Genomic DNA, 25,701 nt, shown 5'->3' with positions numbered 1-25,701 from the left:
TTAAGTGGAATACTTCATATTAACTATGCAGCATCTCTATTCTTAGATTGATACAATGAATGAAGTGGAATATTTCATATTAACAATGCAGCATCTTTATTCTTGGATTAGAACAATGAATTTAAGTGGAATATTTCATATTTAACATTAACAATGCAGCATCTCTATTCTTAGATTGATACAATGAATGAAGTGGAATATTTCATATTAACTATGCAGCATCTTTATTCTTAGATTAGAACAATGAATTTAAGTGGAATATTTTATATTAACTATGCAGCTTCTTTATTCTTATATTAGAACAATGAATTTAAGTGGAATATTTCATATGAACTATGCAGCATCTCTATTCTTAGATTACAACACAAGGAATTTAAGTGGAATATTTCATATTAACTATGCAGCATCTCTATTCTTAGATTGAAACAATGAATTTAAGTGGAATATTTCATATTTAACATTAACAATGCAGCATCTTTATTCCATGATTGAAACAATGAATTTAAGTGGAATATTTCATATTAACTATGCAGCATCTCTATTCTTAGATTAGAACAATGAATTTAAGTGGAATATTTTATATTCAACATTAACAATGCAGCATCTTTATTCTTAGATTAGAACAATGTATTTAAGTGGAATAGTTCATATTAACTATGCAGCATCTCTCTTCTAAGATTGATACAATGAATGAAGTGGAATATTTCATATTAACTATGCAGCATCTCTATTCTTAGATTAGAACAATGAATTTAAGTGGAATAGTTCATATTAACTATGCAGCATCTCTATTCTTAAATTACAACACAAGGAATTTAAGTGGAATATTTCATATTAACTATGCAGCATCTCTATTCTTAGATTACAACACAAGGAATTTAAGTGGAATATTTCATATTAACTATGCAGCATCTCTATTCTTAGATTAGAACAATGTATTTAAGTGGAATATTTCATATTAACTATGCAGCATCTCTATTCTTAGATTGATACAATGAATTTAAGTGGAATATTTCATATTAACTATGCAGCATTTCTATTCTTAGATTAGAACAATGAATTTAAGTGGAATATTTCATATTAACTATGCAGCATCTTTATTCTTAGATTAGAACAATTAATTTAAGTGGAATATTCCATATTAAAAATGCAGCATCTTTATTCTTAGATTAGAACAATGTATTTAAGTGGAATATTCCATATTAAAAATGCAGCATCTTTATTCTTAGATTGAAACAATGAATTTAAGTGGAATATTTCATATTAACTATGCAACATCTCTATTCTTAGATTACAACACAAGGAATTTAAGTGGAATATTTAACATTAACAATCCAGCATCTTTATTCTTAGATTAGAACAATGACTTTAAGTGGAATATTCCATATTAAAAATGCAGCATCTTTATTCTTAGATTGGAACAATGTATTTAAGTGGAATATTCCATATTAAAAATTCAGCATCTCTATTCTAAGATTAGAACAATGTATTTAAGTGGAATATTCCATATTAAAAATGCAGCATCTTTATTCTTAGATTAGAACAATGTATTTAAGTGGAATATTCCATATTAAAAATGCAGCATCTTTATTCTTAGATTGAAACAATGAATTTAAGTGGAATATTTCATATTAACTATGCAACATCTCTATTCTTAGATTACAACACAAGGAATTTAAGTGGAATATTTAACATTAACAATCCAGCATCTTTATTCTTAGATTAGAACAATGACTTTAAGTGGAATATTCCATATTAAAAATGCAGCATCTTTATTCTTAGATTGGAACAATGTATTTAAGTGGAATATTCCATATTAAAAATTCAGCATCTCTATTCTAAGATTAGAACAATGTATTTAAGTGGAATATTCCATATTAAAAATGCAGCATCTTTATTCTTAGATTAGAACAATGTATTTAAGTGGAATATTCACACCTCGCTGCGTCCTCCTGGGCCCGCCTCTCGTGGGCCAGCAGCCATAGTTTGAGGTGGTCTCCCCGGCCGCCCATGTAGGGGCCGCTGCGGCCGCTGCTGGAGACCACTCGGTGGCAGGGGATGATGAGCGGGATCTGGCAAACAAAAAGAGGAATAAATCCCCGAGGAGGCGGATGTGCAACTTTTGCAAAATGTTGTGCGAGCACGTCTCAGGAAACACTTTCATGTCTTATCTTTTGTTCTGGAAAGGTACAATTATCTTTCCTGTTCCCCCTCCTTCGCCCGTGCTCCAATTCACTACCGAGACTGGAATTTTGAAGAATAACTCTGTGAAACAAAAATACAAGTGGAGGTAGGACAAGTAGGAATGTATTATGGATGAAAGAGTCTGTGATTTAGCGCATAAACGCCGCAACTTTAAAGTAGTCCACTTGGAGACAATATCAGTCTGCAGGCTTTATTTACTTCAGGAACTCTTCCACTTGTCACTATTATGTTAGATCCACTATGGACTGGACTCTCACACTATTATGTTAGATCCACTATGGACTGGACTCTCACACTATTATGTTAGATCCACTATGGACTGGACTCTCACACTATTATGCTAGATCCACTATGGACTGGACTCTCACACTATTATGTTAGATCCACTATGGACTGGACTCTCACACTATTATGTTAGATCCACTATGGACTGGACTCTTACTATTATGTTAGATCCACTATGGACTGGACTCTCACACTATTATGTTAGATCCACTATGGACTGGACTCTCACTATTATGTTAGATCCGCTATGGACTGGACTCTCACACCATTATGTTAGATCCACTATGGACTGGACTCTCACACTATTATGTTAGATCCACTATGGACTGGACTCTCACACTATTATGTTAGATCCACTATGGACTGGACTCTCAGACTATTATGTTAGATCCACTATGGACTGGACTCTCTCACTATTATGTTAGATCCACTATGGACTGGACTCTCACTATTATGTTAGATCCACTATGGACTGGACTCTCACACTATTATGTTAGATCCACTATGGACTGAACTCTCACACTATTATGTTAGATCCACTATGGACTGGACTCTCATACTATTATATTAGATCCACTATGGACTGGACTCTCACACTATTATGTTAGATCCACTATGGACTAGACTCTCACTATTATGTTAGATCTACTATGGACTGGAGTCTCACTATTATGTTAGATCCACTATGGACTGGACTCTCACACTATTATGTTAGATCCACTATGGACTGGACTCTCACTATTATGTTAGACCCACTCGACGTCCATTGCACTGGTCTCCCCTAGAGGGGGGAGTCACCCACATCTGCGGTCCTCTCCAAAGTTTCTCATTGTCCCTGATATGGGATGTCATTGTGGCTTGTGCAGCCCTTTGAGACACTTGTGATTTAGGGCTATATAAATAAACATTGATTGAATGAGTGCCATCTCCGGGTTGGGGAGGAGATCTTGCCCCAAGTGGAGGAGTTCAAGTACCTCGGAGTCTTGTTCACGAGTGGGGGAAGAGTGGATCGTGAGATCGACAGGCGGATCGGTGTGGCGTCTTCAGTAATGTGGACGCTGTATCGATCCGTTGTGGTGAAGAAGGAGCTGAGCCGGAAGGCAAAGCTCTCGATTTACCGGTCGATCTACGTTCCCATCCTCACCTATGGTCATGAGCTTTAGGTTATGACCGAAAGGACAAGATCATGGGTAAATGAGTTTCCTCCGCCGGGTGGAGGGTCTCTCCCTTAGAGATAGGGTGAGAAGCTCTGTCATCCGGGAGGAACTCAGAGTAAAGCCGTCGAGAGGAGCCAGATGAGGTGGTTCGGGCATCTGGTCAGGATGCCACTCGAACGCCTGTTTAGGGCACGTCCGACCGGTAGGAGGCCACGGGGAAGACCCAGGACACGTTGGGAAGACTATGTCTCCCGGCTGGCCTGGGAACGCCTCGGGATCCCCCGGGAGGAGCTGGACGAAGTGGCTGGGAAGAGGGAAGTCTGGGCTTCTCTACTTAGGCTGCCGCCCCCGCGACCCGACCTCGGATAAGTGGAAGAAGATGGATGGATGGATAACATTTTTTGCGTTGAAATTCTGGCGCATGGTCAGGATTGTACCACCTTTGCTTCAGTTTGAGCCAGGACAAATCCTGGTGAGTCCCTTAAATGTTGTACTTGGATGCACACCTTTTTTTTTTTACCTCAAAACTTGGAAACAGTTTTTGCTACAGGTAAAGTCCAGTCTGGGGTAATTTGGGGAGTGAGACTTGCCAGCGAGTCGGAGTCTCTTCACTCATCTATGCACTGACCTGACCACGGACCTGACCACGGACCTGACCACGGACCTGTGCTGAAGGTGTGCACTAGAGATGCGCGGTTTGCGGGCACAACCGCGGAGTCCGCGGATTATCCGCGGATCGGGCGGATGAAATTTAAAAAAAATTAGATTTTATCAGCGGGTCGGGTCGGGTCGGGCGATTGAAATTAAAAAAAAATCGATTTTAAATAGATTCAGGCGGGTGGCAGTTAAACCAATTCGGAAGTATATATACATAGTTAAATGTTGTTACCCACATACGAAAAACGAGCAGGCACCTGCAGCATATGCCACAACAGAAGAAGAAAAAAAAAAAGAGATGGACACTTTTACGGAGCGGAGAAGGCCCCCGACGCCTCGCCGGGGTCCGGGACCGAGGACCCTTCCCCCGAGAGGGCCCCACCGGGAGCCGTAGCTGAGGCGATCCGCGAGAAGGGCCCGACGCACGTCCAGGGTCACCACCGCGCCCACCGCACCGACACCCCGCCTCGTCCGCCTTCGCCGCGGCCGGCGTCACGCGCAGCAGGTAAGCAGCTTACCTGCCCGCCACCCCTGTTGCCGGGGGCGCGTAACAGGGGTCACTCCGCGCGCAGTGCGCTCACGAAAGGGGTGGGGCTCACCCTGGTTGATATAGACAGCAGGACGGTGGCCATGGAAGTCGGAACCCGCTAAGGAGTGTGTAACAACCCACCTGCCGAATCAACTAGCCTTGAAAATGGATGGCGCTGGAGCGTCGGGCCCATATACCCGGCCGTCGCCGGCAGCGAGACGCGCTTGGAGGTGCGCTCAGCGCGGCTCCCATATGATTGCGCACTGGTGTGCGTCTGGGTCGTGACAGCGTGGCACGCGAATGTCTGTGCTGCATTGGATCAGTCTCCTTTCTTTAACAGGCAAAAGCTTTATAACCTCACTAATGCCTTGCATCGTCTATATTAGATATATAACAACGGGCGGATGGCGGGCGGATGCGGTTCTGATCAAATGTTAGATCGGGTGGATTGCGGATGGTTGACGACTTTCTGATGCGGTTGCGGATGAAATAATTGCCTATCCGCGCATCTCTAGTGTGCACAGTCAAATGAGAAGGTGTGATTAATCTATGATAATGTGGTCGATTACAGGAATGAACTGGTTCTTTCTTTTGGACGGCCCTAGTTCAAATAAATGCTTTAGGAGCCACTGGCAAGAGTAATGAATTATTAATTAGATATATTGTGAGATATTACACTAAATTGCTTTGTCAGCTATAAACACACGGCTAACAAGGTTTTGTGTGGATATCTTTTAGTGCAGGGGTGTCACTTGTTTCCATCGAGGGCCACACCGCAGTCATGAATCTGCCTATGAATTTAAATACAAATCCCCAAAAGCAGTGAAGTTGTCACGTTGTGTAAATGGTAAATAAAAAGAGAATACAACAAATCCTTTTCAACTTATATTCAATTGAATAGACTGCAAAGACAAGATATTTCATGTTCACACTGAGAAACTAATTATTTTTTTTGCAAAAAATCATGAACTTAGAATTTAATGGCAGCAACACATTGCAAAAAAAGTTGTCAGAGGGGCATTTTTACCACTGTGTTACATGGCCTTTCCTTTTATCAACACTCAGTAAAGGTTTGGGAACTGAGGAGACACATTTTTGAAGCTTCTCAGGTGGAATTGTTTCCCATTCTTGCTTGATGTACAGCTTAAGTTGTTAAGTCTCCCTTCTCATATTTTAGCCTTCATAATGCGCCACACATTTTCAATGGGAGACAGGTCTGGACTACAGGCAGGCCAGTCTAGTACCCGCACTCTTTTACTACGAAGCCACGCTGTTGTAACACGTGATCTGCCATTGTCTTGCTGAAATAAGCAGGGGCGTCCATGATAACATATAAATGATAAATGGGTTGTACTTGTATAGCGCTTTTCTACCTTCAAGGTACTCAAAGCGCTTTGACACTACTTCCACATTTACCCATTCACACACACATTCACACACTGATGGAGGGAGCTGCCATGCAAGGCGCTAACCAGCACCCATCAGGAGCAAGGGTGAAGTGTCTTGCTCAGGACACAACGGACATGACAAGGTTGGTACTAGGTGGGGATTGAACCAGGGACCCTCGGGTTGCGCACGGCCACTCTTCCACTGCGCCACGCCGTCCTCCAAAACCTGTATGTACCTTTCAGCATTAATGGTGCCTTCACAGATGTGTAAGTTACCCATGTCTTGGCCACTAATACACCCCCATACCATCACACATGCTGCCTTTTACACTTTGCGCCTAGAACAATCCGGATGGTTCTTTTCCTCTTTGTTCCCGAGGACACGACGCCCACAATTTCTAAAAAAAAAACTATTTAAATGTGGACTCGTCAGACCACAGAACACTTTTCCACTTTGCATCAGTCCATCTTAGATGAGCTCGGGGCCCAGCGAAGCCGGCCGCGTTTCCGGGTGTTGTTGATAAATAGCTTTCACTTTGCATAGTAGAGTTTTAACTTGCACTTACAGATGTGGCGACAAACTGAAGTTACTGACAGTGGTTTTCTGAAGTGTTCCTGAGCCCATGTGGTGATATCCTTTACACACTGATGTCGCTTTTTGATGCAGTACCGCCTGAGGGATCGAAGGTGTGTAATATCATGGCTTACGTGCAGTGATTTCTCCAGATTCTCTGAACCTTTTGATGATATTACGGAGCGTAGATGGTAAAATCCCTAAATTCCTTGTTGAGAAATGTTGTTCTTAAACAATTTGCTCAGGCATTTGTTGACAAAGTGGTGACCCTCGCCCCCGTCCTTGTTTGTGAACGACTGAGCATTTCATGGAAGCTGCTTTTATACCCAACCATGGCACCCACCTGTTCCCAATTAGCCCGCTCACCTGTGGGATGTTCCAAATAAGTGTTTGACGAGAATTTCCTCAACATTCTCAGTCTTTTTTTGCCACTTGTGCCAGCTTTCTTGAAACATGTTGCAGGCATCAAATTCCAAATGAGCTAATATTTGCAAAAAAATAAAGTTTTTCAGTTGGAACATTAAATATCTTGTCTTTGCAGTCTATTCAATTGAATATAAGTTGAAAAGGATTTGTTGTATTCTCTTTTTATTTAGCATTTACACAACGTGACAACTTCACTGCTTTTGTACATTATTTAAAATAACACATCAAGTTAAGGGATTTTGTCTGCATTTTTTTAGGTGATTAGATTAATTAATTACAGATCATAACTACTCCCATTTTTTTAACCACTTGACAGCACTATTTTTATTCTACTCTATTGTCTTGCATACTGCATAAGGCACACATCCAGGGGAATCATTTAAATTAATCTAATCTACCGTATTTTCCGGACTATAAGGCGCACTTAAAAATCTTTTTCCCCCCTCAAAACTCAAAAGTGCGCCTTATAACCCGGTGCGCCTAATGTACGGAATAATTCTGGTTTTGCTGACCAACCTCGAAGCAATTTTAATTGGTACATGGTGTAATGATAAGTGTGACCAGTAGATGGCAGTCAAACATAAGAGATATGTGTAGACTGCAATATGATGGCAGTCACACATAAGATGTACGTGGCCATTTCTAATATAAAGTAGTGTAAAGTTCTTACTTATATCTGTCAGTAAACTCGCCATGAAAGCGCTAAAACATACCGGTGTAGTGAGTTTACATTATTCACCCAAGGAACTTGAGTTATTAGAGAGTTCTGGTCGGACGTTTTTTTTTCACGGGACACATTTCCGGCGGATGAGGAGATGCTGCTCCGTTATTGATTGAAGTAAAGTCTGAATGTCATTGAAACAGTTAGCGCCATCTTTTGACCCTTCTTCCACTCCCGTCCTTGCACGCTACACCGCTACAACAAAGACGCTGTCGAAGTGGAGGCACGTAAATAAGACCCGCCCACAAAACGGCGCATCCTGAAGAGACTGTCAGAAAGTGACTTGAAGATGATGTGTAAAACATCATCTATGCAACATTTTGACCAAAGAACCACCATCACATGTTATATACAGCAGTGTTTTTCAACCTTTTTTGAGCCGAGGCACATTTTTGCATTGAAAAAAATGCGTAGGCACAGCACCAGCAGAAATCATTAAAAAACTAAACTCAGTTGACAGTAAAAAGTCGTTGTCGCAATTGTTGGATATGACTTTAAAGCATAACCAAGCATGCATCACTATAGCTCTTGTCTCAAAGTAGGTGTACTGTCACCACCTGTCACATCACACCCTGACTTATTTTTACCTTTTTGCTGTTTTCCTGTGTGTAGTGTTTTACTTCTTGTCTTGCGCTCCTATTTTAGTGGCTTTTTCTCTTTTTTTGGTATTTTCCTGTAGCAGTTTCATGTCTTCCTTTGAGCGATATTTCCCGCATCTACTTTGTTTTAGCAATCAAGAATATTTCAGTTGTTTTCATCCTTCTTTGCGGGGACATTGTTGATTGTCATGTCACGTTCGGGTGTACTTTGTGGACGCCGTCTTTGCTCCACAGTAAGTCTTTGCTGTCGTCCAGCATTCTGTTTTTGTTTACTTTGTAGCCAGTTCAGTTTTAGTTTCATACTGCATAGCCTTTCCTAAGCTTCAATGCCTTTTCTTAGGGGCACTCACCTTTTGTTTATTTTTGGTTTAAGCATTAGACACCTTTTTACCTGCACACCTCTAGTGTCCAAATAACTCTAAATTAAGTATTTGTTACTTAGAATATGTTCCCCTAGTGTCCAAATAACTCTAAATTAAGTATTTGTTATTTAGAATATGTTCCTCTAGTGTCCAAATAACTCTAAATTAAGTATTTGTTATTTAGAATATGTTCCTCTAGTGTCCAAATAACTCTAAATTAAGTCTTTGTTATTTAGAATATGTTCCTCTCGTGTCCAAATAACTCTAAATTAAGTATTTGTTATTTAGAATATGTTCCTCTAGTGTCCAAATAACTCTAAATTAAGTCTTTGTTACTTAGAATATGTTCCCCTAGTGTCCAAATAACTCTAAATTAAGTCTTTATTACTTAGAATATGTTCCTCTAGTGTCCAAATAACTCTAAATTAAGTATTTGTTATTTAGAATATGTTCCTCTAGTGTCCAAATAACTCTAAATTAAGTATTTGTTATTTAGAATGTTCCTCTAGTGTCCAAATAACTCTAAATTAAGTCTTTGTTATTTAGAATATGTTCCTTTAGTGTCCAAATAACTCTAAATTAAGTCTTTGTTACTTAGAATATGTTCCTCTAGTGTCCAAATAACTCTAAATTAAGTATTTATTACTTAGAATATGTTCCCCTAGTGTCCAAATAACTCTAAATTAAGTCTTTGTTACTTAGAATATGTTCCCCTAGTGTCCAAATAACTCTAAATTAAGTCTTTGTTACTTAGAATATGTTCCCCTAGTGTCCAAATAACTCCAAATTAAGTCTTTGTTACTTAGAATATGTTCCCCTAGTGTCCAAATAACTCTAAATTAAGTATTTGTTACTTAGAATATGTTCCTCTAGTGTCCAAATAACTCTAAATTAAGTATTTGTTATTTAGAATATGTTCCTCTAGTGTCCAAATAACTCTAAATTAAGTATTTGTTACTTAGAATATGTTCCTCTAGTGTCCAATAACTCTAAATTAAGTCTTTGTTACTTAGAATATGTTCCCCTAGTGTCCAAATAACTCTAAATTAAGTCTTTGTTACTTAGAATATGTTCCTCTAGTGTCCAAATAACTCTAAATTAAGTATTTGTTATTTAGAATATGTTCCTCTAGTGTCCAAATAACTCTAAATTAAGTCTTTGTTACTTAGAATATGTTCCCCTAGTGTCCAAATAACTCTAAATTAAGTCTTTGTTACTTAGAATATGTTCCCCTAGTGTCCAAATAACTCTAAATTAAGTATTTGTTATTTAGAATATGTTCCTCTCGTGTCCAAATAACTCTAAATTAAGTCTTTGTTACTTAAAATGGGTTCCCCTAGTGTCCAAATAACTCTGAATTAAGTATTTGTTATTTAGAATATGTTCCCCTAGTGTCCAAATAACTCCAAATTAAGTCTTTGTTATTAAGAATATGTTCCTCTAGTGTCCAAATAACTCTAAATTAAGTATTTGTTATTTAGAATATGTTCCTCTAGTGTCCAAATAACTCTAAATTAAGTATTTGTTACTTAGAATATGTTCCTCTAGTGTCCAAATAACTCTAAATTAAGTATTTGTTATTTAGAATATGTTCCTCTAGTGTCCAAATAACTCTAAATTAAGTCTGTTATTTAGAATATGTTCCTCTAGTGTCCAAATAACTCTAAATTAAGTATTTGTTACTTAGAATATGTTCCCCTAGTGTCCAAATAACTCTAAATTAAGTATTTGTTACTTAGAATATGTTCCTCTAGTGTCCAAATAACTCTAAATTAAGTCTTTATTACTTAGAATATGTTCCCCTAGTGTCCAAATAACTCTAAATTAAGTATTTGTTACTTAGAATATGTTCCCTCTAGTGTCCAAATAACTCTAAATTAAGTCTTTGTTACTTAGAATATGTTCCCCTAGTGTCCAAATAACTCTAAATTAAGTCTTTGTTACTTAGAATATGTTCCCCTAGTGTCCAAATAACTCTAAATTAAGTATTTGTTATTTAGAATATGTTCCTCTCGTGTCCAAATAACTCTAAATTAAGTCTTTGTTACTTAAAATGGGTTCCCCTAGTGTCCAAATAACTCTGAATTAAGTATTTGTTATTTAGAATATGTTCCCCTAGTGTCCAAATAACTCCAAATTAAGTCTTTGTTATTAAGAATATGTTCCTCTAGTGTCCAAATAACTCTAAATTAAGTATTTGTTATTTAGAATATGTTCCTCTAGTGTCCAAATAACTCTAAATTAAGTATTTGTTACTTAGAATATGTTCCTCTAGTGTCCAATAACTCTAAATTAAGTCTTTATTACTTAGAATATGTTCCCCAGTGTCCAAATAACTCTAAATTAAGTCTTTGTTACTTAGAATATGTTCCCCTAGTGTCCAAATAACTCTAAATTAAGTATTTGTTACTTAGAATATGTTCCCCTAGTGTCCAAATAACTCTAAATTAAGTATTTGTTACTTAGAATATGTTCCTCTAGTGTCCAAATAACTCTGAATTAAGTATTTGTTATTTAGAATATGTTCCCCTAGTGTCCAAATAACTCCAAATTAAGTCTTTGTTATTAAGAATATGTTCCTCTAGTGTCCAAATAACTCTAAATTAAGTATTTGTTATTTAGAATATGTTCCTCTAGTGTCCAAATAACTCTAAATTAAGTATTTGTTACTTAGAATATGTTCCTCTAGTGTCCAATAACTCTAAATTAAGTCTTTATTACTTAGAATATGTTCCCCAGTGTCCAAATAACTCTAAATTAAGTCTTTGTTACTTAGAATATGTTCCCCTAGTGTCCAAATAACTCTAAATTAAGTCTTTATTACTTAGAATATGTTCCCCTAGTGTCCAAATAACTCTAAATTAAGTATTTGTTACTTAGAATATGTTCCTCTAGTGTCCAAATAACTCTAAATTAAGTCTTTGTTACTTAGAATGTGTTCCTATAGTGTCCAAATAACTCTAAATTAAGTCTTTATTACTTAGAATATGTTCCCCTAGTGTCCAAATAACTCTAAATTAAGTCTTTGTTACTTAGAATATGTTCCCCTAGTGTCCAAATAACTCTAAATTAAGTCTTTGTTACTTAGAATATGTTCCCCTAGTGTCCAAATAACTAAATTAAGTATTTGTTATTTAGAATATGTTCCTCTAGTGTCCAAATAACTCTAAATTAAGTATTTGTTACTTATAATATGTTCCTCTAGTGTCCAAATAACTCTAAATTAAGTATTTGTTACTTAGAATATGTTCCTCTAGTGTCCAAATAACTCTAAATTAAGTATTTGTTACTTAGAATATGTTCCTCTAGTGTCCAAATAACTCTAAATTAAGTCTTTGTTATTTAGAATATGTTCCTCTAGTGTCCAAATAACTCTAAATTAAGTCTTTATTATTTAGAATATGTTCCTCTAGTGTCCAAATAACTCTAAATTAAGTATTTGTTATTTAGAATATGTTCCTCTTGTATCCAAATAACTCTAAATTAAGTCTTTGTTACTTAGAATATGTTCCTCTAGTGTCCAAATAACTCTAAATTAAGTATTTGTTATTTAGAATATGTTCCTCTAGTGTCCAAATAACTCTAAATTAAGTATTTGTTACTTAGAATATGTTCCTCTAGTGTCCAAATAACTCTAAATTAAGTCTTTGTTACTTAGAATATGTTCCCCTAGTGTCCAAATAACTCTAAATTAAGTATTTGTTATTTAGAATATGTTCCTCTAGTGTCCAAATAACTCTAAATTAAGTCTTTGTTATTTAGATTATGTTCCTTTAGTGTCCAAATAACTCTAAATTAAGTATTTGTTACTTAGAATATGTTCCCCTAGTGTCCAAATAACTCTAAATTAAGTATTTGTTATTTAGAATATGTTCCTCTAGTGTCCAAATAACTCTAAATTAAGTATTTGTTACTTAGAATATGTTCCCCTAGTGTCCAAATAACTCTAAATTAAGTCTTTGTTACTTAGAATATGTTCCCCTAGTGTCCAAATAACTCTAAATTAAGTATTTGTTACTTAGAATATGTTCCCCTAGTGTCCAAATAACTCTAAATTAAGTATTTGTTATTTAGAATATGTTCCCCTAGTGTCCAAATAACTCTAAATTAAGTCTTTGTTACTTAGAATATGTTCCCCTAGTGTCCAAATAACTCTAAATTAAGTATTTGTTACTTAGAATATGTTCCTCTAGTGTCCAAATAACTCTAAATTAAGTCTTTGTTACTTAGAATATGTTCCTTTAGTGTCCAAATAACTCTAAATTAAGTATTTGTTACTTAGAATATGTTCCCCTAGGGTCCAAATAACTAAATTAAGTATTTGTTATTTAGAATATGTTCCCCTAGTGTCCAAATAACTCTAAATTAAGTCTTTGTTACTTAGAATATGTTCCCCTAGTGTCCAAATAACTCTAAATTAAGTCTTTGTTATTTAGAATATGTTCCTCTAGTGTCCAAATAACTCTAAATTAAGTCTTTGTTACTTAGAATATGTTCCCCTAGTGTCCAAATAACTCTAAATTAAGTATTTGTTACTTAGAATATGTCCCCCTAGTGTCCAAATAACTCTAAATTAAGTCTTTGTTACTTAGAATATGTTCCCCTAGTGTCCAATAACTCTAAATTAAGTCTTTGTTACTTAGAATATGTTCCCCTAGTGTCCAAATAACTCTAAATTAAGTATTTGTTACTTAGAATGTGTTCCTCTAGTGTCCAAATAACTCTAAATTAAGTATTTGTTACTTAGAATGTGTTCCTCTAGTGTCCAAATAACTCTAAATTAAGTCTTTGTTACTTAGAATATGTTCCCCTAGTGTCCAAATAACTCTAAATTAAGTCTTTGTTACTTAGAATATGTTCCCCTAGTGTCCAAATAACTCCAAATTAAGTCTTTGTTATTAAGAATATGTTCCTCTAGTGTCCAAATAACTCTAAATTAAGTATTTGTTATTTAGAATATGTTCCTCTAGTGTCCAAATAACTCTAAATTAAGTATTTGTTACTTAGAATATGTTCCTCTAGTGTCCAATAACTCTAAATTAAGTCTTTATTACTTAGAATATGTTCCCCAGTGTCCAAATAACTCTAAATTAAGTCTTTGTTACTTAGAATATGTTCCCCTAGTGTCCAAATAACTCTAAATTAAGTATTTGTTACTTAGAATATGTTCCCCTAGTGTCCAAATAACTCTAAATTAAGTATTTGTTACTTAGAATATGTTCCTCTAGTGTCCAAATAACTCTAAATTAAGTCTTTATTACTTAGAATATGTTCCCCTAGTGTCCAAATAACTCTAAATTAAGTATTTGTTACTTAGAATATGTTCCCTCTAGTGTCCAAATAACTCTAAATTAAGTATTTGTTACTTAGAATATGTTCCCCATACTAAAGTGTGACCAAAAACATATAACTTTGTCTTGAATTTGAAAAGAAAAACCATTTTATTGTTCACTAAAGAAGGGTTCTGAAGCTGGTGGGTTTGGGTACCTCCAACAAGGTTAAGAACCACTGGACTAGTTCATTGTTTGAGTTGTCAGTCTGCTCCATAATTTGAGGCCACATATTGAGGTACTCCAAATTGTTGGCACGCGTGGTGGAAACAAAAACAAGAAGTGTTTTGATAGCGCACAATCCCACATCCGGGGTGACGGCTCAAGTCTTTGGCGGTAAATGTTTTCCCACTCTTTAAAAGTGTTAAAGCAAAGAAGCAATCAAAAATTAATGGGCAAAAACACCAGCAGGATGAATATTCAATGGAGAGGGTGTCAACATGAAGATCTGATAACCCTGTGATCATTAAAAAGAGGAAGTCGGCGGAGCGTTTACTCTTATTGCAGACGACTGCCAGGGGGGTCCCGGCTTCTTTGTAAACTAAATGGCTGAAGAAAGATTAAACAAGGCAGCCTAAAACACTTCCATCATTGTACATTCACAACAAGGAGAGTTGCCCTCAATCCTGCCAATTATTTCACCTCCAAAAAAAAAAATCCCTCCTTTGATTCATGTTGTAGGTTAAAAAAATAAATAATATGTCAGCGGTTGTAATTTCTAGTTGATCATAACTTGACGGCGTATAAAAGTGGGGATGTTCGGATCCATCATTAAACCCGCGCTCGCCATCAACAGCCATAAAACTTCCCGAGCCCCCCGGATTAACCTCGCAGACGGGAGAAATACCGCGCCGGTGTTGGGATCAATACGGTTCCCCGGGTTTGGAGGGAGAGCAGGGGTACCCTCAAGGCCTGCGGATCTGTGTGAGGATGCGCCGCGCCGGGGCTTATCGATACTCAAGTCCTGGCGAGTGTCACGGCGAAGGCGATGGATCGATGGAGCGCGCTGAGCCTTTTCAGGGCCCGAGCTGACAAGTAATTGACACTGACAATCTGACTCTGGATCAGTATTAGTGGCTCAGGCTCCCGGCCTCCACTCAGCGGAAAAGGGAGGGAGAAGTGTGTAAGTGTGTGTGTGGTTCTTGTATTACTACCCTTCTTGAGACATCAACAAGGAAAAGTAGCTTCCATATGAGGACATAAATCATGGTCCCAATACGGAAAACCATCTAATAGAGAATGTCTCATTTGCACCCCTAGTGGTGAAATATATAAAAAATAGGGTGGTCCCAAAAAGGAGGGATTTTTCAAATTGACTGTGTGTCGCTTTTAAAAGTGGTCAACATATGAAATAACAAGTGTGTGTAAAAATTGAAAAAATAAAATAAATATGTATATTGAGACATACTGTAGTAACTTGAAGTAAATAATGAAGATAAAAAAACTATTAAAACATTTTTTTTTTTACCTAAAAGCAGTCTTTTTCTCAAAATGTGTCGACTTTTTTCTTATAAAATTGGGAACAATTTCTCATATTCTTTCTGTTTCTGTAACATTGCAATATTTTCTCGTAAAGTTATGACTTGTTTATGTAAAGTTATACGTTTTTAATGCATTTCTACCCTTCTTGAGACATCAACAAGGAAAAGTAGCTTCCATATGAGGACATAAATCATGGTCCCAATAACATTGCATCTAATAGAGAATGTCTCATTTGCACCCCTGCTGGTGACATCTATCAAAATGAGGGCGGTCCCAAAAAGGAGGGATTTTTCAAATTGACTGTGTGTCAACATATGAAATAACAAGTGTGTGTAAAAATTTAAAAAATAAAATAAATATGTATATTGAGACATACTGTAGTAACTTGAAGTAAATAATGAAGATTAAAAAAAAAAACTTTTTTTTTTTTTTTTTACCTAAAACCAGTCTTTTTCTCACAATGTGTCGACTTTTTTCTTATAAAATTGGGAACAATTTCTCATATTCTTTCTGTTTCTGTAACATTGCAATATTTTCTCGTAAAATTATGACTTGTTTATGTAAAGTTACACGTTTTTAATGCATTTCTACCCTTCTTGAGACATCAACAAGGAAAAGTAGCTTCCATATGAGGACATAAATCATGGTCCCAATAACATTGCATCTAATGGAGAATGTCTCATTTGCACCCCTGCTGGTGACATCTATCAACATGAGGGTAGTCCCAAAAAGGAGGGATTTTTCAAATTGACTGTGTGTCGCTTTTAAAAGTGGTCAACATATGAAATAACAAGTGTGTGTAAAGATTGAAAAAATAAAATAAATATGTATATTGAGACATACTGTAATAACTTGAAGTAAATAATGAAGATAAAAAAACAATTAAATTTTTTTTTACCTAAAAGCAGTCTTTTTCTCACAGTGTCGACTTTTTTATTATAAAATTAGAAACAATTTCTCATATTCTTTGTTTATGTAATAATGTAATATTTTCTCGTAAAATTATGACTTTTTTATGTAAAGTTATACGTTTTTAATGCAAAATGGTGACATTTGTCATATAAAATTCTGACTTATCGCAATATTGCCAATTTTTTTTGTTCTTGTGACTTTTGTCGAGTAAAATTACGACTTTTCATAAAATTGCCAAAATTCTAAGCTTTTCTTGTAAAACTGTATATTGCAAATTTTGCCCCGTAAAATTTGTATTTTTTTTTTGTAAAATTATTACTTTTTAATGCAAAATGGTGACATTTGTCATATAAAATTCTGACTTTTATCACAATATTTGCCAATTTTTTGGTTCTTGTAAAAAGGTGACATTTTTTGAGTAAAATTATGACCTTTGTCATAATTTTGCCAGGTAAAATTCAGATTATTATTATAATATCGCCAAAATGTTAAAGTTTTCTTATAAAATTGTGACTTTTGTCGAGTCAAATTATGACTCTTTTCATAAAATTGCCAAAATTTTAAGCTTTTCTTGTAAAACTGCGACTGTATATTGCAAATTTTTCTCGTAAAATGATTTTTTTTTTTTAATGAAAAATTATTACTTTTTAATGCAAATGGTGACATTTGTCATATAAAATTCTGACTTTTATCACAATATTTGCCAATTTTCTTGTTCTTGTAAAAAGGGGACATTTTTTGAGTAAAATTATGACCTTTGTCATAATTTTGCCAGGTAAAATTCAGATTATTATTATAATATTGCCAAAATGTTAGTTTTCTTATAAAATTGTGACTTTTGTCGAGTCAAATTATGACTCTTTTCATAAAATTGCCAAAATTTTAAGCTTTTCTTGTAAAACTGCGACTGTATAATGCAAATTTTTCTCGTAAAATGTTTATTTTTTTATGTAAAATTATTACTTTTTAATGCAAAATGGTGACATTTGTCATATAAAATTCTGACTTTTATCACAATATTTGCCAATTTTTTAGTTCTTGTAAAAAGGTGAAATTTTTTGAGTAAAATTATGACTTTTGTCATAATTTTGCCGAGGAAAATTTTGATTATTATTATAATGTTGCCAACATTTGTAAGTTTTCTTATAAAATTGTGACTTTTGTCGAGTAAAAATTACGACTCTTTTCATAAAATTGCCAAAATTTTAAGCTTTTCTTGTAAAATTGCAACTGTTATTGAGTAAAATTCCAACTTTTATCATAATATTGCACATATGTTCCGTTTTTCTTGTAACATTTTGACTTGGTTGAGTAAAATGACGACTTTTATTATAATACTGCCCAAAATTCTACGTTTTTCTTGTGAAATTGTGACCTTTTTCTTGTCAAATTCCAACAAATTTTTCACAACAAAATGTTTTATATTTGCATAGTATGTATATATTATTAATGTTGTAAATACACATCTTTATATATCTAGAAAGGCTGGTCCTAAAGAGGTAGGCATTTTTCGGAGGTCCCAAGAAGGTAAGAAACACAAGAGTGTGTGTGTGTGTGTGTGTGTGTGTGTGTGTGTGTGTGTGTGTGTGTGTGTGGGATTTTTCAAATTGGCTGTGTGTCTGGTCAACATATGTAATAACAAGTGTGTGGAAGAAATTGAAATGCGCCCCCTTTGGCCAAAATTAATAATAAAAAAAATTACATACATATATATGGTGACATACTGTAATAACTTGAAATAAATAAAAAAAACAAAAAATTCAACTTTTTTTTTTACTAAAAGCAGTCTTTTTCTCACAGTGTCGACTTTTTTATTATAAAATTGGAAACAATTTCTCATATTCTTTGTTTATGTAATAATGTAATATTTTCTCGTAAAATTATGACTTTTTTATGTAAAGTTATACGTTTTTAATGCAAAATGGTGACATTTGTCATATAAAATTCTGACTTATCGCAATATTGCCAATTTTTTCTGTTGTTCTTGTGACTTTTGTCGAGTAAAATTACGACTCTTTTCATAAAATTGCCAAAATTCTAAGCTTTTCTTGTAAAACTGTATATTGCAAATTTTTCCTCGTAAAATTTGTATTTTTTTTTTTGTAAAATTATTACTTTTTAATGCAAATGGTGACATTTGTCATATAAAATTCTGACTTTTATCACAATATTTGCCAATTTTTTTGTTCTTGTAAAAAGGTGACATTTTTTGAGTAAAATTATGACCTTTGTCATAATTTTGCCAGGTAAAATTCAGATTATTATTATAATATTGCCAAAATGTTAAAGTTTTCTTATAAAATTGTGACTTTTGTCGAGTCAAATTATGACTCTTTTCATAAAATTGCCAAAATTTTAAGCTTTTCTTGTAAAACTGCGACTGTATAATGCAAATTTTTCTCGTAAAATGTTTATTTTTTTATGTAAAATTATTACTTTTTAATGCAAAATGGTGACATTTGTCATATAAAATTCTGACTTTTATCACAATATTTGCCAATTTTTTAGTTCTTGTAAAAAGGTGAAATTTTTTGAGTAAAATTATGACTTTTGTCATAATTTTGCCGAGGAAAATTTTGATTATTATTATAATGTTGCCAACATTTGTAAGTTTTCTTATAAAATTGTGACTTTTGTCGAGTAAAATTACGACTCTTTTCATAAAATTGCCCAAATTTTAAGCTTTTCTTGTAAAACTGCGACTGTATATTGCAAATTTTTCTCATGTAAAAATTAATGACCTTTGTCATAATTTTGCCAGGTAAAATTCAGATTATTATTATAATATCGCCAAAATGTTAAAGTTTTCTTATAAAATTGTGACTTTTGTCGAGTCAAATTATGACTCTTTTCATAAAATTGCCAAAATGTTAAGCTTTTCTTGTAAAATTGCGACTGTTATTGAGTAAAATTCCAACTTTTATCATAATATTGCACAAATGTTCAGTTTTTCTTGTAACATTTTGACTTGGTTGAGTAAAATGACAGAATTAATAATAAAACAATTACATATATGTATATGGAGACATACTGTAATAACTTGAAATAAATAAAAAAACAAAAAATTCAAAACATTTTTTTTACTAAAAGCAGTATTTTTCTCAGTGTCAACTTTTTTATTATAAATTTGGAAACAATTTCTCATATTCTTTGTTTCTGTAAAAATGCAATATTTTCTCGTAAAATTATGACTTTTTTATGTAAAGTTATACGTTTTTAATGCAAAATGGTGACATTTGTCATATAAAATTCTGACTTATCGCAATATTGCCAATTTTTTTTGTTGTTCTTGTGACTTTTGTCGAGTAAAATTACGACTCTTTTCATAAAATTGCCAACATTCTAAGCTTTTCTTGTAAAACTGTATATTGCAAATTTTTCCTCGTAAAATTTGTATTTTTTTTTTGTAAAATTATTACTTTTTAATGCAAATGGTGACATTTGTCATATAAAATTCTGACTTTTATCACAATATTTGCCAATTTTTTTGTTCTTGTAAAAAGGGGACATTTTTTGAGTAAAATTATGACCTTTGTCATAATTTTGCCAGGTAAAATTCAGATTATTATTATAATATTGCCAAAATGTTAAAGTTTTCTTATAAAATTGTGACTTTTGTCGAGTCAAATTATGACTCTTTTCATAAAATTGCCAAAATTTTAAGCTTTTCTTGTAAAACTGCGACTGTATAATGCAAATTTTTCTCGTAAAATGTTTATTTTTTTATGTAAAATTATTACTTTTTAATGCAAAATGGTGACATTTGTCATATAAAATTCTGACTTTTATCACAATATTTGCCAATTTTTTAGTTCTTGTAAAAAGGTGAAATTTTTTGAGTAAAATTATGACTTGTCATAATTTTGCCGAGGAAAATTTTGATTATTATTATAATGTTGCCAACATTTGTAAGTTTTCTTATAAAATTGTGACTTTTGTCGAGTAAAATTACGACTCTTTTCATAAAATTGCCAAAATTTTAAGCTTTTCTTGTAAAACTGCGACTGTTATTGAGTAAAATTCCAACTCTTATCATAATATTGCACAAATGTTCCGTTTTTCTTGTAACATTTTGACTTGGTTGAGTAAAATGACGACTTTTATTATAATACTGCCAAAATTCTACGTTTTTCTTGTGAAATTGTGACCTTTTTCTTGTCAAATTCCAACAAATGTTTCACAACAAAATGTTTTATATTTGCATAGTATGTATATATTATTAATGTTGTAAATACACATCTTTATATATCTAGAAAGGCTGGTCCTAAAGAGGTAGGCATTTTTCGGAGGTCCCAAGAAGGTAAGAAACACGAGTGTGTGTGTGTGTGTGTGTGTGTGTGTGTGTGTGTGTGTGTGTGTGTGTGTGTGTGTGTGTGTGTGGGGGGGGGGGATTTTTCAAATTGGCTGTGTGTCTGGTCAACATATGTAATAACAAGTGTGTGGAAGAAATTGAACAGCGCCCCCTTTGGCCAAAATTAATAATAAAAAAAATTACATACATTTATGGTGACATACTGTAATAACTTGAAATAAATAAAAAAACAAAAAATTCAACATTTTTTTTTACTAAAAGCAGTCTTTTTCGCACAGTGTCGACTTTTTTATCATAAAATTGGAAACAATTTCTCATATTCTTTGTTTATGTAATAATGTAATATTTTCTCGTAAAATTATGACTTTTTTATGTAAAGTTATACGTTTTTAATGCAAAATGGTGACATTTGTCACATAAAATTCTGACTTTTATCACAATATTTGCCAATTTTTTAGTTCTTGTAAAAAGGTGAAATTTTTTGAGTAAAATTATGACTTTTGTCATACTTTTGCAGAGTAAAATTTTGATTATTATTATAATGTTGCCAAAATTTGTAAGTTTTCTTATAAAATTGTGACTTTTGTCGAGTAAAATTACGACTCTTTTCATAAAATTGCCAACATTTTAAGCTTTTCTTGTATATTGCAAATTTTTCTCGTAAAATGTTTATTTTTTTATGTAAAATTATTACTTTTTAATGCAATTGGTGACATTTGTCATATAAAAAACCTGACTTTTATCACAATATTTGCCAATTTTTTGGTTCTTGTAAAAAGGTGACATTTTTTGAGTAAAATTATGACCTTTGTCATAATTTTGCCAGGTAAAATTCAGATTATTATTATAATATCGCCAAAATGTTAAAGTTTTCTTGTAAAATTGTGACTTTTGTCGAGTAAAAATTACGACTCTTTTCATAAAATTGCCAACATTTTAAGCTTTTCTTGTAAAACTGCGACTGTTATTGAGTAAAATTCCAACTTTTATCATAATATTGCACAAATGTTCCGCTTTTCTTGTAACATTTTGACTTGGTTGAGTAAAATGACGACTTTTGTTATAATACCGCCAAAATTCTACGTTTTTCTTGTGAAATTGTGACCTTTTTCTTGTCAAATTCCAACAAATTTTTCACAACAAAATGTTTTATATTTGCATAGTATGTATATATTATTAATGTTGTAAATACACTTCTTTATATATCTAGAAAGGCTGGCCCTAAAGAGGTAGGCATTTTTCGGAGGTCCCAAGAAGGTAAGAAACACGAGTGTGTGTGTGTGTGTGTGTGTGTGTGTGTGTGTGTGTGTGTGTGTGTGTGCGTGTGTGTGGGATTTTTCAAATTGGCTGTGTGTCTGGTCAACATATGTAATAACAAGTGTGTGGAAGAAATTGAACAGCGCCCCCTTTGGCCAAAATTAATAATATAAAAATTACATGCATATATATGGTGACATACTGTAATAACTTGAAATAAATAAAAAAACAAAAAATTCAAAGATTTTTTTTTACTAAAAGCAGTCTTTTTCTCACAGTGTCGACTTTTTTATTATAAAATTGGAAACAATTTCTCATATTCTTTGTTTCTGTAATAATGTAATATTTTCTCGTAAAATTATGACTTTTTTATGTAAAGTTATACGTTTTTAATGCAAAACGGTGACATTTGTCACATAAAATTCTGACTTTTATCACAATATTTGCCAATTTTTTAGTTCTTGTAAAAAGGTGAAATTTTTTGAGTAAAATTATGACTTTTGTCATACTTTTGCAGAGTAAAATTTTCATTATTATTATAATGTTGCCAACATTTGTAAGTTTTCTTATAAAATTGTGACTTTTGTCGAGTAAAATTACGACTCTTTTCATAAAATTGCCAAAATTTTAAGCTTTTCTTGTAAAACTGCGGCTGTATATTGCAAATTGTTCTCGTAAAATGTTTATTTTTTTATGTAAAATTATTACTTTTTAATGCAAAATGGTGACATTTGTCATATACAATTCTGACTTTTATCACAATATTAGCCAATTTTTTAGTTCTTGTAAAAAGGTGAAATTTTTTGAGTAAAATTATGACTTTTGTCATAATTTTGCCGAGGAAAATTTTGATTATTATTATAATGTTGCCAACATTTGTAAGTTTTCTTATAAAATTGTGACTTTTGTCGAGTAAAATTACGACTCTTTTCATAAAATTGCCAAAATTTTAAGCTTTTCTTGTAAAACTGCGACTGTTATTGAGTAAAATTCCAACTCTTATCATAATATTGCACAAATGTTCCGCTTTTCTTGTAACATTTTGACTTGGTTGAGTAAAATGACGACTTTTATTATAATACCGCCAAAATTCTACGTTTTTCTTGTGAAATTGTGACCTTTTTCTTGTCAAATTCCAACAAATTTTTCACAACAAAATGTTTTATATTTGAATAGTATGTATATATTATTAATGTTGTAAATACACATCTTTATATATCTAGAAAGGCTGGTCCTAAAGAGGTAGGCATTTTTCGGAGGTCCCAAGAAGGTAAGAAACACGAGAGTGTGTGTGTGTGTGTGTGTGTGTGTGTGTGTGTGTGTGTGTGTGTGTGTGTGTGTGTGTGTGTGTGTGTGTGTGTGTGCGTGTGTGTGGGATTTTTGAAATTGGCTGTGTGTCTGGTCAACATATGTAATAACAAGTGTGTGGAAGAAATTGAACAGCGCCCCCTTTGGCCAAAATTAATGATACAAAAATTACATGCATATATATGGTGACATACTGTAATAACTTGAAATAAATAAAAAAACAAAAAATTCAAAGATTTTTTTTTACTAAAAGCAGTCTTTTTCTCACAGTGTCGACTTTTTTATTATAAAATTGGAAACAATTTCTCATATTCTTTGTTTCTGTAATAATGCAATATTTTCTCATAAAATTATGACTTTTTTATGTAAAGTTATACGTTTTTAATGCAAAATGGTGACATTTGTCACATAAAATTCTGACTTTTATCACAATATTTGCCAATTTTTTAGTTCTTGTAAAAAGGTGAAATTTCTTGAGTAAAATTATGACTTTTTTCATAATTTTGCAGAGTAAAATTTTCATTATTATTATAATGTTGCCAACATTTGTAAGTTTTCTTATAAAATTGTGACTTTTGTCGAGTAAAATTATGACTCTTTTCATAAAATTGCCAAAATTTTAAGCTTTTCTTGTATATTGCAAATTTTTCTCGTAAAATGTTTATTTTTTTATGTAAAATTATTACTTTTTAATGCAAAATGGTGACATTTGTCATATAAAAATCTGACTTTTATCACAATATTTGCCAATTTTTTGGTTCTTGTAAAAAGGTGACATTTTTTGAGTAAAATTATGACCTTTGTCATAATCTTGCCAGGTAAAATTCAGATTATTATTATAATATCGCCAAAATGTTAAAGTTTTCTTATAAAATTGTGACTTTTGTCGAGTAAAATTACGACTCTTTTCATAAAATTGCCAAAATTTTAAGCTTTTCTTGTAAAATTGCGACTGTTATTGAGTAAAATTCCAACTTTTATCATAATATTGCACAAATGTTCCGTTTTTCTTGTAACATTTTGACTTGGTTGAGTAAAATGACGACTTTTATTATAATACTGCCCAAAATTCTACGTTTTTCTTGTGAAATTGTGACCTTTTTCTTGTCAAATTCCAACAAATTTTTCACAACAAAATGTTTTATATTTGCATAGTATGTATATATTATTAATGTTGTAAATACACATCTTTATATATCTAGAAAGGCTGGCCCTAAAGAGGTAGGCATTTTTCGGAGGTCCCAAGAAGGTAAGAAACACAAGAGTGTGTGTGTGTGTGTGTGTGTGTGTGTGTGCGTGTGTGTGGGATTTTTGAAATTGGCTGTGTGTCTGGTCAACATATGTAATAACAAGTGTGTGGAAGAAATTGAACAGCGCCCCCTTTGGCCAAAATTAATGATACAAAAATTACATGCATATATATGGTGACATACTGTAATAACTTGAAATAAATAAAAAAACAAAAAATTCAAAGATTTTTTTTTACTAAAAGCAGTCTTTTTCTCACAGTGTCGACTTTTTTATTATAAAATTGGAAACAATTTCTCATATTCTTTGTTTCTGTAATAATGCAATATTTTCTCATAAAATTATGACTTTTTTATGTAAAGTTATACGTTTTTAATGCAAAATGGTGACATTTGTCACATAAAATTCTGACTTTTATCACAATATTTGCCAATTTTTTAGTTCTTGTAAAAAGGTGAAATTTTTTGAGTAAAATTATGACTTTTTTCATAATTTAGCAGAGTAAAATTTTCATTATTATTATAATGTTGCCAACATTTGTAAGTTTTCTTATAAAATTGTGACTTTTGTCGAGTAAAATTACGACTCTTTTCATAAAATTGCCAAAATTTTAAGCTTTTCTTGTAAAATTGCAACTGTTATTGAGTAAAATTCCAACTTTTATCATAATATTGCACAAATGTTCCGTTTTTCTTGTAACATTTTGACTTGGTTGAGTAAAATGACGACTTTTATTATAATACCGCCAAAATTCTACGTTTTTCTTGTGAAATTGTGACCTTTTTCTTGTCAAATTCCAACAGATTTTTCACAACAAAATGTTTTATATTTGCATAGTATGTATATATTATTAATGTTGTAAATACACATCTTTATACATCTAGAAAGGCTGGCCCTAAAGAGGTAGGCATTTTTCGGAGGTCCCAAGAAGGTAAGAAACACGAGTGTG

The 25,701-nt window shown here is 33.1% G+C and overlaps 1 protein-coding gene across 7 annotated transcripts in view; it reads right to left on the bottom strand.

The window, feature by feature from the left end:
- Positions 1–1,755: 1,755 nt before the first annotated feature.
- The window catches only part of mgmt (O-6-methylguanine-DNA methyltransferase), a 193,189-nt gene continuing 169,243 nt past the window's right edge, over positions 1,756–25,701 (bottom strand). For all 7 annotated transcript variants that reach the window (XM_061968022.1, XM_061968015.1, XM_061968039.1 and 4 more), the window contains exon 5: positions 1,756–2,072. In XM_061968022.1, the coding sequence (XP_061824006.1) occupies positions 1,920–2,072 (153 nt within the window). In that variant the 3' untranslated portion in view covers positions 1,756–1,919. The remainder of the gene's footprint in view (positions 2,073–25,701) is intronic.

This window comes from Nerophis lumbriciformis, linkage group LG02 (genome assembly GCF_033978685.3).
Source record: "Nerophis lumbriciformis linkage group LG02, RoL_Nlum_v2.1, whole genome shotgun sequence".
NCBI classification, from domain to species: domain Eukaryota; kingdom Metazoa; phylum Chordata; class Actinopteri; order Syngnathiformes; family Syngnathidae; genus Nerophis; species Nerophis lumbriciformis.
The sequence above is the reverse complement of the archived record's forward strand: the minus strand, read 5'-3'. Positions and strand labels throughout refer to the sequence as shown.